Source organism: Heterocephalus glaber, unplaced genomic scaffold, assembly GCF_053883595.1.
Source record: "Heterocephalus glaber isolate CG9 unplaced genomic scaffold, H.glaber_assembly_v1.0 deba00001687, whole genome shotgun sequence".
In the NCBI taxonomy this organism is placed as follows: Eukaryota; Metazoa; Chordata; class Mammalia; order Rodentia; family Bathyergidae; genus Heterocephalus; species Heterocephalus glaber.
The window spans coordinates 13,422,729-13,441,499 of record NW_028258412.1 but is presented as its reverse complement, the minus strand read 5'-3'; the positions used below and the strand labels follow the sequence as shown (position 1 = coordinate 13,441,499).

The following is an 18,771-nucleotide window of genomic DNA, read 5'->3' as shown; positions in this document are numbered from 1 at the left end:
TCACCTGTCCCATGCTCTGCCACCCACTACCAACTCCTTCCTGGGTTTGGCAAGAAGCTGGGGTCTTTACCAGCACATTCCAGCAGTGCATCCCATAGCCTGCTGCTAGGGTTTGGGGCTGAAGGCTGAAGGCATCAAGCAAATGCTTGTTACACTTGCTGCTGCTAATGATTACACATGTCTGCTGACAGAGTGAGCCAGTAGTTTTCAAACTGTTCATGGAGAGCACCTTTGTCAAATAGAATCCTCCAATAGAATCAGAATCAGACCACTAAAATGCAGAGTGGACCTACTGTCCAGAAGCCACCCTGTTCTGAAAGACAGGCCAGGGGGCCCATTTTCTAGGCACCAAACAAATACTGTAAGGTCCTCCTGCAGTGAAGAAGCTAGTGGAGAGGGGTCTGCAGTGGTACAAGAGAGCCCCTAAAGATGGCAATGCCCACGACCTCTGCCACAGCTGGAGACTGATGGTGGTGAGTGGTGACAGCAGAGTCCAGGCAGCCTGTTTCCTGCCACATGGGGCTGCATGGGCATCAGCATCTCAGACTGGAAATAATTTTAAGGGGCAGAAAAGGGCAGAGGCCTCCTGAGGCCAGCCCATTATGCTGGAGAGTTGGCAAGCTGAGGTCACCTTGGGCCTACAGGGTGGGGGCAGCACACTAGACCACAGGTGCCCAGACAAGTGACCGGGAGGCAGGAAAGATACCTGATCATAGGCAAGGCTGAGTGTTGATGTGGGGCTGAACTGTTATCTGGACCCTTAGGGACAGACCCATATGGGCAGTGAGGGAGCGGGGCCAGGAGGAAGGATTCTGGAAGCTCAAGCCCTGAGGAGACCTGGGTCCTTTCCATAGCTCCTGTGTGCACCCTGGCATCGCGCCCACACTCTGCTGTCTTGGGCAAGCGGTCCCAGCCACTCTCATCTCATCCCTCATCTTTATCTCTCCTCCTCCCAACATTTACCACCTCCCTGCCCACCCAGGCCAGGCTAGAGCCCCTGCTTAGCCCTACCCACTCTCCTCCTCCACAGGATGACATGCACAGGGTCATTGACCGGCAGCTGATGGACACGCACCTGAAGGAACAGAGCCTGCCTGCTGCTGCCTTCTCCAGGGCCCACAGTGTGGGGCGGGGGGCTGAGCCCAGCACCACGGAAAGCAAACGGCTTTTCTCGTTCTTCAGAAAAATTTAAGTTGAGCCAGGCCCAGGGATGGGTGGACACTGGAGCCAGCTGCAAAGGCAGTGTGAGCAAGGGCCTCCCCTGCTCGGGCTGGGCACCACACTGCCTGCCTGCATTAGGGCACAGTCAGTCCAGGAGCACTTCTGCTTTTAGTCAGTGCAGATGGAGACCAAGAGGTAGGGGCCTACATTGACCTTGGAAAACTGTCTCGGGGGACAGGTGGGAACCCTGTCCACACAGCCTGGCCAAGCCTCTGCCTGGGTTTCCCCAGGATCCTGTTATTGAGCAGGGCTCAGGTTGCCTCCGAGTAGCCCCTTGGTTGCTGATCACAGCCCACCCTGCAGGCACTGCTGCCTCCTGTTTTAGAAAACGGGACAAAAGAAATGGGGGCCTTCGTCTGCATGCCTCAGGAGGCCTGAGCCCCAGAGACCTAGTCCTGCAGGACAGGAGGCCCAGGCCTAAGCCTCCACTCCTGCCCAGCCACTGGCCCAGAGTTAAGAGGAGGCACAACCCCTCACCCAGTGCATGTACCTCTTGCTGGGCCCTCAGTGGGTAGGAGGACCAGTCTGTGGCCATGGGCCCTAAGGTAGTGTCTTCAAGCTCTGCTGAGGCCATCCTTAGCCCAGGGAGGAAGGAGGGCCCTGTCCCCTGGCTGCCACCAGTCTCCTCCCCAACCTCTCCATGAGCAGTCCTTACCCCCTACAAGGCCTGAGCCAGGGTTCTTGCTGGTCCTCTACAGCCTTTTCCCCTTCTTGGGTCCAGGCCTGGGAGGGGGCTCATTTTCCTCCAACAGCCCCCTCACCCTCAACTAGAGTTTCTCGGTCCAGCCTAGCAAGTCTAGGCCACATAAGGGTCTCAGAAGAGGTCTGGTCAGCCACCCTGACCTCAAAGGCAGCATTAGCACCACAGGGTGGATGGGGGGAGGCTGCTGGGAGCCTCCAGATACTGCCCACCAGGCCTGCAGAGGGACAAGGCCTGCAGCCTGCTGCTTCTGCTGCTTTCACAGCAGCCACCCCACATCTCTGCTGAGTTCCCAACTCAGAGGCTCCACGTGCCCAGCCTGCTTACCACTGATTTGGCCTCCCTCACGGGATAAGCACAGCAGGGATGAGCGGAAAGAATGTACCTATAGATATGTACATATCACAGTGCTGTAATTTTGTATGTAGCAATCATGTAAATATATGTATGGATTTTATAATATACATATATAAATCTATAAAGGCATATTTTTAGAAAAACAGCGCACTACTGCTTCTTTTGAAAATAGTCTGAATAAGAATAAAATGAGTTTCTACAGAGCTCCCTGCCTCAGTCATTGGGTATGTGAGGGTCACTTGGTCCAAATGCAGCCGGCCTGTCACAGCAGCACTGGCAGCTGATGAAGAGGTAGTGATAGTGGGCCCTGCACCTGGGAGGCCCCCTCCTACTCTGGTACCCAATGAATTAAGCCAGGAAAGGGGCCCCTCTCCTGGAGGGTGGCAGCATCCTGCTCTGTACCCTGCCCATCGGGCATAGGCTCCTGCCAGCATAGCTTTGCAGGCTGAGAGCAGGGCCTGGAGCTTGGCAGAAGTTTTCAGCCAGGAAGAAATCACTCCAGGCAAAAGCTTCCACTATGTCCTCCTGGCATGCAGACAATAAACATGGAGCATCCCCTGGCATCTTCCCACATGTGCTCCAGGCCAGTGCATCAGGCCAGAGGGGAAAGGTGACCTGGGCCAACCACTCAGAAAATAGCCTCCGAAGGTGTCCCAGGGCCCCAGCAGGCACCTCTGCAAGACTTAGGGCAAAAACAAGAGCTGGACACAGTGGGTGGGGAAAAGCCAGGCTCACCTAGCACACAGCTGGAGGGAGAGCAAACAGACTCTGAAAGAAAATTTGGCAGCTTGAACCTTTATTTTTAGTATTTTTTTTAAAAAGCATAATTAGAAACTTTCAATACAGAAATAATCCTGGCAAACCATTTAAAAGTTTTGTTTGACAGGAATTTCACATCAGGTCCACCAGGATGTAGGTCTACCCGAGTCCCCACCCCCACCCGACAACCCCCCGTTCATGCATGTAACACTCAGCAGGACAGACATGTCTGTCCCCACCACCACCACCCCAACCTGGGCCTGGACGTCCAGGTGCCGGAAGCCACTGAGGCTCCTGACCTGGGCTGGAAGTTTCCAGGATCGCCCTATTGCTTGAATTTGCAAGCACTCCTACACTGGCTTTGCCTGAGTGCTGAGAGACAAGAGCGACCCTACAAGCACAGGAGCCCTGAGCTGTGTGCAACCTCACAGGCCGCTGGTCAGCTAGGACAGCCCTGAGGACGGACACCTGCTTCTGCTCCTGGCTCCTCCAGACAAGACAAAGGCAGGCTGCCTGCTGGTCCATCTGCAGCACCCCCCAGGGCTTCTGCTTTCTCAGGCCCACAGCTCCCCAGCCCCAGCCCATGGCTCCAAAGCAAAGGCCTGTCACAGAACCCTGGCTTTGACAGTCTGGACAAGTGGAGAGACAGGTGAAAAGAAACCCCGATTTTATTGATTAAAAACCCATCCACAGTGTTAACATGGAAAATCTGCAGTGTGATCTGTGATGTGATTGTCCAATCAGGCCTTTGCCTAGAAATCACCTAGGAAAGGAAATCTCATAAAACACATCATGGTGTTGAAATAATTTCTTCCCAGGTTATGCATGATACTTCCAGGGGAAATGGGAATGAAGTACCCCAGGGACAGGGGAACAGTAACCAAATGTATGTGACCCTGGTTTTTCCTCCAAGGTACTGGGATGCATCACAACTGGGCTGTCCCCAGCCCCACTGCCACTTTTTGCCACCAAGAAGACCTACTACCTTCATGCTAAAATAGTTCTATCAGTGATCCAAGGCTGCCCATCCAGCTGAGAGGCGTTGCCCCACCGTCCAGCAGCCCCGGCACCCACCCTCACATTCAGAGGTGCATAGTGCTGTGGACTTGAATTCCAGTGGGGGGCCCTGGAGGGCCAACATGGACAAGGGTACAAATCCCCTTCCTGTTCTAAGGGCCAAGGGGCCAAGCCCCACAATGACAGAAAGCAATTCACTTTTTCTAAAAACACTGGACCCGAAGTGGGGTGGTCACAACTTTTGCTGCTGTGCCAGTCAAACCTTAGGAAAAGATAATGGTGAAGAACTTAATTCATTTGATTTGGCTTCATTTTCTTTATCTGTTCAGATAATGCTCCTCTAGCCTCCAAGCCCCATCTCTGCACACACACTCCTACCTTTCTGTTGGAACTGAAACATGTTGATAAGTTAGAAGCCACGGCTCCCCTGGATTTGTAGCAGAGGTGTCGAGGACGCAGGATGAGAAACCTGTTGGCCAAAGGGTAGGACTGACTTCGCCTGGGGCCGGCAGAAGGGAACGGCTGCCTCAAGGCCACGTTTCCCCAGCTCCCAGCACAACTGGAGGCAGCAGAATGGACACAGGCCCTGGAGAGGGGTCAGACCCTGTATGCCAAGGACTGAAACTGACAGCCTGCAGCAAAGACTCAGCAACACGGAGCCCACTCCACTGTCCCAGGCCAGCCCGAGATGTCTAGCACATGACGCCGTCTCCTCCAGAAGCTGGGATGGGAGGGCCAGGGGGAGGTTCTGTTGCAGCAGGCTGCCATTAAGGAGGCAGAAGCCAGAGCAGGATGAGGCTGTGCAGCTGGTTAAAGCAATATACACTATGTACAAACTGGTTAATCAGTCCGCTCCGCTGGCAACGTCCTCGCCAGGTCCAGGCGCCTCAGCAGGGAGGAGGGCACCAGTGGGGAAGGGCAGGCTCCTCCAACACCTTCTTGGCACTCGGGGTGGGGGTGGGGTGGGGGAGGAAGTGCCGATGGCACCTCCCAATACAAAAAAGTGGAGAGAATTCTTTAAATAACGGCACAAAACTGAGACTGTCCCCCTCAGAGCCCGCTCGGGCCCCGGGCTGGGGGAGGGACCACAGTGCAGTCTCTGCAGTGGACTGGAGCATTAGCAGCAGCGTTTCTTTCGTTTACTGTTCTTCGTGAGCTTCACCACGTCATTCTGTTGCTGCTGCTGCTGTTTCGCCAAGTTGTCTTTCTTTGCTCGCAGAACCAGCTCTGTGATGCAATTGAACATCTAGAGAGATGACACAGCAGAGCCACCTCAGACCTCGCAGGGAGGACCCTGCTGGCCAGCAGGCCCACCTCCTGGGCCCAGCCCTGTTTCTACTTGTAAGGTGTTTTGTCCTCAAAACCCTTTCTAGGAGGAGGTTGTGAATTATTTAAAGGTCAAAAGGGAACAACATTAAAGACCCATGAGCTGTGTGACTTGGGGAAGTCAATCTCTCAGGGATTTTCCAGTCTTTTTTTAGTAGAGAGGAAGGACCCCTTTCTTCAAATGGAATCCCCCATGCCACCTCACTACACCTGGGGCCCAGACATGCCTAGGATCTCTCCCAAGCACCCAACATCCTTCCCAGGCCAGCACTCAGTAAAGCTCCATCTACTGATCCACAGTACTCTACTCCACCAAGACAACCAAGTAACAGCAACCACAGTGGGGGGGAGTAGAGACATAATATAGCAGGGCCAACATGTCCTACGCATGTACTTTGTGCCGAGCACTTGATTTAATTCATTTCAGTCCTCTAAACGTGGAAGGTGGGGACTCTGACTCCCCCAAATCTGCAGATAAACAGATGAAGCCAAGAGAGGCTGACTCCAGGACTTGGACCCTGGCCTGCCTCAGAGAGGCCTGTGTTCCCACCACTGTGCTCCCTGTGTCCCAATTTCCTTGGGGCCTCTGGACTCTGCACATGGGAAGGCAGGACTCCCCAAAGGCCAGCGAGTGGGACCAGGCTCGGCTGTGGGAAAAGTTCTGGCTCTTCTTGCACTGAATTATAATTGCTTTCCAGCAGGCACAGCAGGAGCCAAGAAGGGCAGTCTTGGGCCAGAGGCTCAACCAGGCTGCAGAGGCTGAGCCTCTCCAGGAGTGTTTCCCAGGAGAGCGGGAGGAGGTGACAGCAGTGGGATAAGGGCACTGCCCATGAAGCAGAGGGCTGGAATAGAAACCATGCACGGCTCTGGGTTGGGACAGACCGAAGCTGACCCAGCCCCTTACTAGCTGAGTGATATTCCTGAAATTATCAAACCCTTAGAACCTTAGTTTATCTACCGAAACAAGGGAGGGAATGGCTACTTTGGAGGACTACTGATGCACGAGCTAAGACCTTCACAGGTCCTGGCCCACAGCAGGGACTTACTAAATGCTCATCACCATGATATTTTCTGCTGGTCACTGATGCCCCGGGCAGGATATGAGTGGGCTAAGGACTGGTGCTGAAGTAGTACCAGCGGCAGCCTCCCGAGAAGCATGTGGGCCTTCCCACCCATCTGGCTCTGCCCAGGACTCACCTCTTCAACGTTGACATTCTCCTTGGCACTGGTCTCAAAAAGCTGGATCCCCATCTGCCCAGCGAATTTATAGGCATCTTCTGTCTCCACCACCTTCCGCTCGGGGTCATCATTCTTATTGCCCACTTCAAGGCAGAACATAGTCAGCTGGTCCTTCAATCCCCCAACCCCACTGTCCCCACCCTCGAAGCCCCGCCTCACCTAGTATTCGGCATACATCATCACAGTTCTGGTTGATTTCGTGAAGCCACCGCTTGACATTGACAAAGGACTCAGCACTGGTGACGTCGTACACCACAATAACCCCATGGGTCCCGCGGTAATACCTGTAAGGGCAGGTTGAGTGGCAGGCTTTAGCCCAGACAAAAGCAGCCCCGTCCCAACCCACAGCAAGGCTGCAGGCTGGGGAAGATAAGGGGGCAACTGTTTGGCACCACCTGGCCTGCAAGATGGGAATGTGGCAGCACCAGCTCCTCGTGCCTATGCCCAGGGCACCAGCATGGGAGCGGGGCTTGGCCTTGAGGCAGCAGACCAGGTCTGAGGAGTCACCCTAGGTGATTCGGAGTCTGCCACCAACTGGAAACTCTTTGAAGTTCTCATTTTATTTTTAGAATTCAGGTAATTTTTATATTCGACATTGTTATCACTATCCTTGTTTAAACAAAAATGTTTCTCTCAAGTGTGATTTGGTAGTATACCATCCCAAGTTGCTGAAGTTGCTGTACCATTCATGAAGCCCTGGCAGTCTGCCTCCCCTCCCCCAGGGGCAGGTGGCACTTCCCTTCGTACTACTCTTGGCTCATCTGTGTCAGGGACATGGAGAGCATGGAGGCTGTGTGGGCATGCAGCCTGGCTATACCACCCTGCAAACGTGCAGACCCAGACCAGCCAGAAGGTCTGCAAGGAGGGCAGATGTCAAACATTCCTCCCCAGACCACCTGGTACCAAGAACTCCAGTCTGGACATCCCTATTTAGCCTGATGGTTCAGGGGACAGATGAAGGATATCAACCACAGGAGGAAGAGGAGGACAAGGGCTGCATGCTTCCTGACATCCTTCACAGAGCCAGGGCCAGGCAGCACTCCTGCCCCTGACAATGTAACCCCCAGTGCCGTGCCTCTAAGCCTTTGTCCCAAAGAGACTCAATTGGTGGGGGCTTCCATTGCTGGGACAAAAACCAGAGGAAACAGGCTGCTTCCTCCCAACCTTCAGGCCACCACCTACCTGGCCCTGAGCCCCACTCCTATAGTGCACATGGAAAGCAGCTTCTCCCCGAGCCCTGGTTCCAAGGCCGCTAAGCAAGAGTGCAGCAGCTGAGCTGATGGGTGCAGCTCGGTCTTCATCTGCCTGCCAGCTCTGTGACCAACTCTACATATTCATGGCTGAGCTGAGAGCAGAGGTCAACCCTGGCTCCATCTATGAAAGCCTATGGACTTTACAAAGATCACTGCTTTCGGGCTGGGGATTTAGTTCAGTGGTGCCACCGCCTGCCTTGCAAGCACAAGGTCCCAAGTTCAATCCCCAGTACCAAAAAAACAAAAGGAGAGAGTACTGCTTTCACCTCGCCACACTTCAGTTCCTCAACTATAAAAGAGGGACACAATCACTTAACTCTTGAAGTGGTTGTGAGGAATAAAAAAGAAACATGCCACCATGAGGGCTGGGGAGTAGTACAGTAGAAGTGGGTATCCTTCATTATCACCATTAATGTTCCTTCCATGTCAATCTGGGGTCACAGAGGTATCAGGAAACCAAGAGGCAGCACAGCTGGGCAGCCCTAGAGGCTGGAGTGAGAGGAGCAAGAGGAGCCGCTGCCATGTTCAGGGGCCCAGTCCGACCTGTCCATCATCTCTCCGCCCCTCACATACCAGACACCTCATTCTGCCCACAGCTGTGCTCCAGGGCTGCAGTGCTCCTTGGCTGTGAGGAAACTTAGCAATTCCACTGCCTCAACTCTGGGGCTCCAGAACACGCCAGGCCCAGGCCCACAGAGGCAGCTGCTGTCGAGAGTGGCAGCTCAGCATACTGAGCAGCTTGGTGAATACGTCCAGGGCAGGTGCAGGAATATGTGCTGAGAACCACGAGGACAGACAGACAGACTGTCCCCTGCCAGCAAAGGAAATGTGAGCGGCAGAATGCCTCTGCAACTTCTCCTTAGGTGAAGACAACTAAAGAGGCCAAGAAATGCCTCCAGCCAAGGCCTGGGCACAAAGCCCCCTGCTGCTCCCCAGGAACCTCTCCCTGCCCTGGGGGCCATGGAAGGGGCTGTATCTGAGAGCAGAGCTCTAATCTAGAGATGAGGTTATACTTGGCTCTGGCAAGGAGGGACCAGCGCTTCTGAGCTTCCCCTTCCCAGCAGGCAACACTTCCATCCACTGCAACTTTGCTTTAAGCCAGGCACAGCACCAAGAGCTCTGCGTTCACTACCTTATTAATCTAACAACTTGGTTCAACAGGTACCAGGACGGCCATTTTACCAGTCAGGACACTGGGAGGGTGACAGTGGAGTGACAGCTGGAGTGCTGGTGCCCAGTGTGACTCCCAGGCCAGTTCGAGGGGCTTCCCTTTCTCATCCCTGCACCTCGTCTCTCCGTCCCCAGCTGCACCTCTCGGGGCCAGCAAAGCTTAGCTGCCCAGGGAGAGAGCAAGAACACGAAAGGCGGTAACAACCAGGTGCTCTCATTGGGCTACTGGGGTGGAGGTTCCAGTTTCCCTTTCAGCTCCCTGAATCAGAAAAGGTCGTGCTCCTGTAGCAGGACCGCCCCCTCGCTGTACCATCACAGGGTGTCCAGTCTTTCTGTGGCCCCTGTAGCGCCTCCTGCCTCATAAGGGGCCAAGCCACCAACCTAACATGTGGCCAAGCCTCAGCCTCTTCAGACAGAGAGGCAGGCCAGCCAGCGGGGGCTGAGCCAGTGCCCACAGGCCACCAGCATGCAGGTCACCCCTTCTCAAACACCCTTGAAAAAGCACATATTACCCTGGCCCCTGAGTAACTCCAAGTCTCCCAAACAGAAGGAAGAAGCACTTCCCTGTCCCCACCCAGACCAGCCCTGAAAGGAACTGCCTTCCTGGAGACTGGGGATGGCTAGGCAGACCCCGTACCCTGGTCCAAGCATTTCCATGACCATAGGCCACTGTCTCTGCCACCTTGAACCCCCGACTGGTTTTAACCCCCAGGAAGGAGGCCATCTCCCTCACCCCAGTGCATGGCATGCCAGAGACCAGTACCAGCCTGGGTAGAGGCCAGAGCTTTGGCATCAGACAGACTTCAGTTCTGATCCTAAGCAACTAAGTTATTCACTTCGTCCTCTCTGGGCCTATTTTCTCAGCCATAAAATAGAGATAATCATAAGTCTCTTCAAATGGGATTAAATGAAATAAAGTAGGTGAAGTCTTTAGTGATGAATCAGGTGCAATAAGGAAGTGTGGGGTCAGTGCCCAGACCTGATGACCTTGACCTCCTACAAGGGTCTCCTGCTCAGGCCTGTAGGCTCCGGGCTGCCTGAAGCTCTAGGTGTCGGTGCTAACTCAAGGAGCCCGACCCCTCCCCTTTTCCTCCAGTCTTCAGACACCCAGCGGCCTGAGAGCCCTTATGAAGGAAACTCCAAGCACTGTGCTCAGGGAGCACCAGGTCTGCTCACCACAGGGTTAATAATGACAGAGAACCTCTTGCCCACCAGTACAGTCTGCATGTCAGCCTGGCCCTCTCCCTGCCCAGCCCACACTCCCCACCACCATGAAGGTGATCAAAGGATGCTGAGGGGCCAGGATGGGGACCAGACTGGGCTCCATCCTGACTCCAAGTCGAAGGGAGGACAGGGGTCTCTGGCAGGGAAACTTCCCTATTCCACTCAGAGGAACTGCTCTGGAGGGAGAACAAGAAGTTCTCCACGTCTTGTGCAGGCACTAGGCATGGAGCCCAGACTACCACCCTGGGTGCAGACCACTCCTCAGAAGTGCCCCCAACGGTCAACCAAGGATAAGAGTAACAATGAGTAGAGAGAACATGTCAGTTCCCCAAGATGACCCAGAAGGCCCAAAGTCCCCAAGCAGGGGACCCAGGCACAGACCTGACCATTCAAACAAATCCTAAAGAGAAGGGCTGGGAGCTTGCCACATTAAACCTCTCCTCCTTTTAAAAAAGAAAAGATAAGCTCTAGGGACACAGCTCAGTGGTGGAGCACTTACCTAGCACACATGAGGCCCTGGGTTCAATCCCTAGTACACAAATAAAAAGACCTAAAGATAAACTCTCTGAGAACCAGAAGCGTAGAGTTTAGGCAGCTTGCTCAATGATATACAGCAGAACAGAAATTTAAATCTCAAACTGTCTGCCTTCGAACCATGCTCTTTCTGAAACCTGATCCATTAGCAGCCTAAAAACCAACAGCCCCTCTCAGGACTCAGAGCAAGAGCTGGGTTTTGCTCCAGTGTGCAGCTAAGAATACAAAGGTGCAGCAGCAGTACTAAAGGAAGACTTTCCTGTCGAGCGCTTTGGGAGGCAGAGGAAGGGCCTCCCACATAGCCATGTTCCTCCCAGGCTTCAGGAGAGTCACCTCCGAGGAGTCAGGATGGGTGATGGAACCCGCACAGAGAGGACACCTGCCAAGAGGAACCGTCACTGCCTTGGGCAGGGCACATCATACCTGGTGAGGCAAACATAACTGCTAGTGCCATTTTAAGGAGTGGCCAACCAGAGGGTAAAGCTGAGTGCCGAAGGGGAGGCACATGCTCACTGTCCTGCCAGAGACCTGACAGGGTGTTCAGCCACTGCCTGCCCGCCTACCCAGAGCACCAGACACAGCACGTCTCCACCTCTTCTCACATTTTCAGGAAGAAGAAAGGCACAACCAAACCCTACCCACCGAGGCCAGCAAGAGCTCACTTCCTGATAGCTTTGGGGACCCACCCAGTGACAATTCCATCGTGACCAGTACTGTCACTCAACTTCTTGCTAACAAACATCCTAGGCCAGAGGTCAAGCGGAGGTGAGGTGGGGCCAAACTCACGTGGAGGTGATGGTGCGGAAGCGCTCCTGCCCAGCTGTGTCCCAGATCTGCAGCTTCACTTTCTCCCCGTTGATCTCCACAGTCCGAATCTTGAAATCCACTCCAATTGTGGTAATGTAGCTGCCTACACACAGCCAGCACATCAGCAAGGCCCAGCAGGGAGCCCCCGTCAGACCCCATGTCCCCAACTGCACATGGCAGACCTTCGGGCTCCATGACCCCTCCCCCATGTGCCCCACACCATCTGGGCCTCCCCAGAACACAGCCCTCAACAAGGAAGATGCAGACTGCCATGATGGCATCCACGATGGAGGTGAGATAGGATACAATGGAACAGATAACAATTACAGAGTGATAAAGACTACAACACAGGGGATATAAGGGCCGGGGATTTAGCTCAGTGGTTTCGCCGCCTGCTGCACAAGCGCAAGGACCTGAGTTCAATCCCCAGGACCAAAAAAAAAAAAGATTTAAACAAAAAAGGGGATATGACAGGGGAAGAGGAACAGGCTCTGTTAGAATGGCCAAGGTGGATGTGAGGGCAGTCTGGCTGCGACATTTGTCACCCTATTGATCTCCAGGGTTGATCTGGCTGGCTAGGTGGGTGTCCCCTTCCTCCCTCACCGCTCCATGTGCGTCCCTCCCAAAGCTGCGCACTCGGTCGAAGAGGACGACCACCCCTGATAGAGAAGGACCGTTTCCTCGGTCAAGGGCATACAAGTAGCTGCGCTCCCCTGCTAGAACCTCCAAACAAGCTCTCAAGGTCCATCTGTAGAATGGCCAAGGTGAGGACATGCCAGCCATGAGCTGAGAATGGGTCAAACCTGCGTTTTTCTATTCTTTCAAAAAAACTTTAATGACCCACAAAATTGACTTCCTAACACACAAACAGGACCAGACCTGCAGTCTGAAAAACACTGCTCTAGTAACCAAGTGTGGTGGCACATGCCTGTAATCCCAGCACTCAAGAGCCTGAGGCAGGAGGATTGCCATGAGTTTAAAGCCAGCCTCAACTACATAGTAAGTTCATAGGCCAGCCTGAATTACAAAGCGAGAACCCGTCTCAAAAAAAAACCGAAAAAACAAAAAAAAAACACTGCTCCCCACAGAGACAGTAGCAAAATAGCAATGGGGTCATATAAGGTCAAGCCCAAGGTGGGAGGCGGTAGAGGAGGTCAAAGCCAGATCTCCAGGCCTCTGACATTTTCAAGAACCTGGACTCCTGTGGGTCATGGGGATATACCCTGAGGATTTTTTTTTTTTGTACTGGGGATCGAACTCGGGTCCTTGTGCTTACGCAGCAGGCGGCAAAACCACTGAGCTAAATCCCCGGCCCCTGCCCTGAGGATTTTAACGAGTGGTGTAAGCTACATTTTAAAGGGATCTCTTGGACCTTTGTGTGAAAGATGAATTTGAGAAGAAAGTCTGGCAATAGTCCAGGCCACTCTTACAAAGGCCTGGCCACTAAGAACAACAGGTTCTCACTCCATTCAGAGCTTACCACACAATATCCTGCAGGAGACAAGACACACAAAAGACCATGCAGAGGCCGGGGATTTAGCTCAGTGGTGCTGACGCCTGCCTCCCAAGCGGAAGTTCCCAAGTTTCAGTCCCCCATACCAAAAAAAAAAAAAGACCATGCAAAGTGTGACAAGTGCATAGGAAAGGTCAAGGTGGGGTGGGAATCAAGGCAGGCTTGGGGTGGGGGAGGAACTAACATTTGGACCTAATTTAAAATAGTTAAGATTATCAAAGGCTGAGATCATGAGGGGAAAAGACATTCCACACAGAGGCCAAAGCCCAACCAGAAGACATCCAAAAACCAAGCCAGCACCTGGTGCTCCTCTAGTCCTGGACAATGCCAAGGAGTGTGGGCCAGCACCTCAGATGGTTAGGCACTCAATAAACAGTTGGTGGCTGAGTGAACGAGCGAGTGCTCAAACAAAAAAAAAAAACAAGCAAACAAAAGAATGAGCAGGCTGTATGAGGAAGAAAACTGGAAATAAATTGCAACCAAGATGGTTCTGTTCCCTATGGGACACTTGGCAAAGTCTGGAGACATTGTTGGCTTTGTCACACTGTTGTCAGCATCTAGTGGTTAGATATAACCCAGGTGTACTGCGCAACATCTTTCAACACACAGGATGGCCCCACAACACAGAATTAGGGGGTCCATGTATCCACAGTGCTGAAGTAGAAAAACCTTCCTGTAAACTCTGCTCTGGTGAGAGAGGACTGCCAAGTTTTTTAAACAGAGGAAGGACCCTGCCAGAGATATGTATCAACAAGATGAACTCAGTGGTGTGGGACAAGATGGGTAGGAACTACCATAATGCTTCCAGCTAGAACCAATGAGATAAAACACTGTAGTAGACATGGAGAGACTGCAAATGAGACTTCCCTAAGAGTTGAAAGCTGATTAGAAAGGAAGTTAGACCAACATTAGGGAGGAAGAGGATGTTTTCCAGCATAAGTAGAGGGTGCCCAGTAGTTAACATTCTTGAGGGGCCAGGGATTTAGCTCAGTGGTTTCGCCGCCTGCTGCACAAGCGCAAGGACCTGAGTTCGATCCCCAGTACCAAACAAAACAAAACAAAAGTTAACATTCTTGAACAGAAGATAACAACAACGACTGGTATTGACTACTAGGCTCCAAATACTGTGCCATGTGCTATCTCAGGTGACCCTACAACAATCGTGACAAAGGGACAATTATGATTCCTCCTTCACACCTGAGCTGAGGCTCAGTCATGCCCTCATGGTCACTGAGAAGTTAACTCTTTCCAACACCAACAGTGCTACAGAGCTGTTGCTGAGGAATGAGAGCAAAACCCATTTCTCCACCAAGAGAGATCAGCCATATGATCACTTCCTAAGCACAACTTGCCCCTCAAACACGTCAGAGGGAATTCCCCACAAGACAGTCGCAGTTCAGTCCTTAATCACAGAGCTGGCCCAACCTGAACCCCTGTAATAAACAGCATTTTTTTTTCTTTTTTTTGTACCGGGGATTGAACTCAGGACCTCACACTTGCCAGGCAGGCACTGTGCTGCTGAGCTACATCCCCAGCTCTAAACATGATGTATTTAACAAATGAGAACACATACAGATTTAAGCAAAACAGTACTTTTGGCCTATTCCCTATTCAAGGTAGCAGAATCTAGGAAAACTTTAAATGCACAGATCCTGTGACCTAGTAATCCCTCTCCTATGGAACTGAATGTACCAGAATAAACATACAATGTATCCCAGTAATGCAGCATCACTTGAAACAGAAGCAAAGAGAAACCACACACTTAACAAGAGCATTGCTAATGAATTATGGTGCATCCAGGCACAGCACAGCAAGCTGCACAACACTGCAAGCTTCACTGCCACTGAAAAGGACCAGAGAGGGCTGTAGACAGCAACAGAGAAGCATGCTCCTGGTTCCAGTGGTGGCAAACCTATGGTGTGAAGCCGAGGGTTATTTGTATCACTGAAACCTCTAAAAGGCTGGCTATCACTGATGACAGACTAAGAGAAGGGCAAGTTTCTAAACAGTAGGTGGGTTCACAAAAAAAGTCAAAAGATACACCACACACTGAACAGAGGCTCCCAGGGGAGCAGGCCAGGAGCAGGGACAACTGTATTCTTCCTGTTACTAACGTCTTCCTGTTGGAAATTTTACATAAGCATGTACTATCTAGTAGTATTTTTAAACTTTGTTTTCAGAGATGAACCAAAGACTCCCCTAGGAAGGGAAATGATGAAGGGTAACAGGACTTTTTTCAACAAGATGGACTGAGGCAGAACAGGCTTTGGTGTTAGGCATGATCTGGGGCTCCACAAGCATTCAACCACTGAGCTACATTCCCAGCCCTTATCTCATTTAGGTCTTGCGAAGTTGTCCAGGCTGGACTCAAACTGGATCCTCCTGCCTCAGGCTAAGGAGCTGGAATTATAGGTGTGTGCCACCATGCCAGGCTAAACAAAGGCTTCTTGACCTAAGCCTCCCACCCTTTTTTTTTTCCTCCCCTGGCAGCCAAAGGGAGAAAGTTCTCTACATAGAGAGGAGTAAGTATCTTCTAGTGATGGGGCAAGGTATTTCAAAACTGCAACACCAGAGAGACTCACCTGAGAAAGTGTTGTCTGCGAATCGTAACAGTAGACTGCTCTTGCCCACACCTGCAGGAGAGAAAGCACCAAGATAAGCAAGCTGGCAGGTCCCTTCCTCCAACCCCATCCTTCCTCAATGAGATAATGCCTCAGTTCCAGCTCTTAAGAAGCTCAGCGGGGCCAGGGCTCTTCTCAAGGCCACTTCCCATCCCCCTAACTAGCCAGACACCAAGAATGAATCTTCCAGCCCCCTCATCTTTTCCTTCATCCTCGTATAAGACAAGCAGCTCCCAAATTCCCAGGCTTTGTGCTAAGCGCCCAGGCCCCAGCAGCCCAGAGGGAGATACCAGACAACAGAGACAGATCAGCCTCCTGACAGATCAGATCAGGAGGAAGGACAACCAAGTGAGACTGGCCCCCAACTCCATGCAAAACACGGTCCTAGAAAACCTCATACCACACATGGAGCTTCAGGGGTTTTTTTCTGTTGTCCTTTCTAAAAAATTAGTGCATGAATATATTCATCATGGGGAGGTAGTATGTGTACAAATCACATCTCAATCCTTGGAGCTTCAGTTTTCAAGTAGTCTGAAACAAGGAACTGTAGAGCTGTAAGGAACCCCTGAACTCATCAGGGCATTTGTGTAGGTGAGGAAACTGAGATCCATACAGCTAGACCTATGTGTCAGCCACGTTCCTTGGCTGAGCCAATGCCACCTGAGCGGGTGGGGTAGGGTTAAGTGCTAGACACCCATCAGGCCACCAGCCTAATGCACTCAGACCACTGCACTTTAGCACAGCAGCTCCTAGCTGCTTCTTCCACAGCTGGAACGCTCATAAGCCTTGCTTCCTCCCTAACCTCAGCACACAGCAACTCTGGCCTGTCAAAGTGCATCTGCCTGTGCCAGGTCCTCCTGACCCATCCCTGACCCCACCACCCCTAAATTCAGCTGGACCAACCAACCTCTTAAGGAAAGAATTAACATGCTTATGTTCCACTGCAAGGCAGGCACTCTGATGCACCCAGAATTAACTACATCTCCTCAGATGAGGTGGCTGTGGCCCCAAGAATCTGAGCAGTTGAGCTAAAGTGCCTCCACAGGAAGTCATAGGGCCAAAAGCCAAATCCAGGGCTCCAAAGCACCACTCGAGCCAGTCATGGTGGTGTGCACCTGTAGTCATAGCTTTAGGGAAGCTGAGGCAGGAGGATTGGCAGGAGTTCAAGACCAGTCTGGATTACATAGTGAGTTCAAGGCCAGCATGAACTACATAGCAAGACTCTGTCTTTAAAAACAGAGAGACAGAGACAGAGACTCCCAGTAGCTACTGCCAGGACAGTCTTGCACCTATCTCAGGAAGGGGAATAAAGCAACCCTGTGGAGCTCCTGTATCTCATTCTTGTTAGATTATTTTTCCCATTTTTATCAGTTTGTAAGTTTCTAGTTCACTTTTGTGTATTTCTTTTTGTAAAGATGAGATTTTTGATGGAAATAACATCAAAGCTACGAGATCTTAATTAGGATTTCATAAATGCCCTGCAACTACATACATGCAAATGCAGCTGAGCACATGTGCCTATTTGTGGAAGAAGCCTATAGCTTTAATCTGATTCTCAAAAAGGGTACTGCTCCACCCCCATCCCCCAAGTCACCAAAACTGTAAACCACTGCTGCAGACTGAGCACACTCCAACACCCGACATCCTCTCTGGCTGTCCCCTCCAAGGATCATTTCTGTGGACTTCACTAAGTGAGTTGTCCAGGATGCCCAGACGACCTTGTTTCTCTGCCTACACTTGGCCCCTACCTTCCCAAAGACGGGCTGGGGGCGAGGCTCCTCTGAGCAGACAGGTACTGCTCTCAAGGCACCTGTAGTTCAGCCCCGCCTGCAGCACTCTTGCTCAGCACCACTTCCTCATTGCTCTGCCGGGAGGGTTCCTGCTAAGCCTAGGGAAGCCCAAGTTCTGGGCTGGGTCCTCACAGCCTTTTGCCTGACACCAGCACCCCATTGGCCCCGCTGCATCCTTGCTTCCTCTTGGAGCCTTCTGGGTCCAGCTTACTTAGCTAAAAGCTCATGTCTGGGCCACTAGGCTGTGAGATCCTCTGGGATGCAGACCTCGCCTCATTTATCCTGTGCATTCACAGTCCTGTAAGCTGGGCCCAGCACTTAGGCACATCAGTTATGACTGAATAAATGCCAATCTCACTGACAGCTACTGCTATCTAATGCTACTACTAAAGAATTAACAGAAGCCAAAACAGTAGTTTTCAAATGGGGGGAAGGTAGAATCTTGTATTTAAATTAAACTTTATCCAACTCCCAGATATCTACAACAAACAAGGGAGAGGTGCTCTCTGCAATGACACAGCAGCTTCGGACAACTGTGTAATTTGAGGCAAGCCCCTCCACTTATCCCCAAATTCCTCTGCCAGAGCAGCTAAAAACCACTAACCACTACAGTTGCCACAGGACCCCCTGCTTTGGGCCTGACCCCAACCTCTTGACATTGCTCTCCCTGAGAGAAAAAGAAACCCACTGAGTTGAGCCATCTCCCAAATACCCTTGCCAGAGCTTCCTTGGAAAACATACTACCACTTACCCTACAACACTGGCCCAAGGAAGGGAAGAAGCAGAAGTTATCCATCTACTTTCACCACAGCCAAAGCTTCCTTTAGCCACATCTAGCATGAAATGCAGCCACTCCAGCTCTATTACCTCCTATGCTGCAAGAAGCACAGGCCCTAGTGGCACTGGATGCCTCTTGGTAGCCAGGGAACACCACACTTAGTCATTGTCACACTGCCCTGTGTGCTGCCTCTGGTCCTCCTCATGCCAGCCACACTGAAGTCTTCACCCTGGCCCTGCTCCTCCATGGGACTACAGGCCCCTCACCCTCAGTTCCAACTTACCGAAGACCTTTAGACCATCAAGTGAAGTGTCTCAATTTTAATCCTGCCTCAACAATTCCCTCATGACATAAACTCAGAGAAGTCACACTCCCCTCTCTGAACCTCTGAAGGACTTTAAGAGGTCTCTGATGGCCACTCCAGCCCTCAGGTTCTAAGAATGAGGATGGCTGGCCCAATGG

The 18,771-nt window shown here is 52.0% G+C and overlaps 2 protein-coding genes across 7 annotated transcripts in view; one reads left to right on the top strand and one right to left on the bottom strand.

The window, feature by feature from the left end:
* Bicdl1 (BICD family like cargo adaptor 1) overlaps nt 1-13,636 on the top strand; it is a 114,440-nt gene extending 100,804 nt beyond the window's left edge. For 4 of the 6 annotated variants that reach the window (XR_015446231.1, XM_087198162.1, XM_087198165.1 and 1 more), the window contains one exon: nt 1,031-2,482. Coding sequence is in view for 4 of the 6 variants with exons in the window: in XM_087198162.1 (XP_087054288.1) it covers nt 1,031-1,192 (162 nt within the window). In the remaining 2 variants the exon portion in view is untranslated. Of the gene's footprint in view, nt 1-1,030; nt 2,483-3,950; nt 4,139-11,410 lie in introns of those variants that run through there. The other 2 variants (XM_087198163.1, XM_087198164.1) reach the window with 2 other exon arrangements.
* The window catches only part of Rab35 (RAB35, member RAS oncogene family), an 18,470-nt gene continuing 2,756 nt past the window's right edge, over nt 3,058-18,771 (bottom strand). The window contains exons 2-6 of the mRNA XM_013071737.3: nt 15,703-15,753; nt 11,587-11,710; nt 6,779-6,903; nt 6,578-6,702; nt 3,058-5,300 (exon numbers count right to left, since the gene is read on the bottom strand). Of these exons, the coding sequence (XP_012927191.1) occupies nt 5,172-5,300; nt 6,578-6,702; nt 6,779-6,903; nt 11,587-11,710; nt 15,703-15,753 (554 nt within the window). The 3' untranslated portion in view covers nt 3,058-5,171. The remainder of the gene's footprint in view (nt 5,301-6,577; nt 6,703-6,778; nt 6,904-11,586; nt 11,711-15,702; nt 15,754-18,771) is intronic.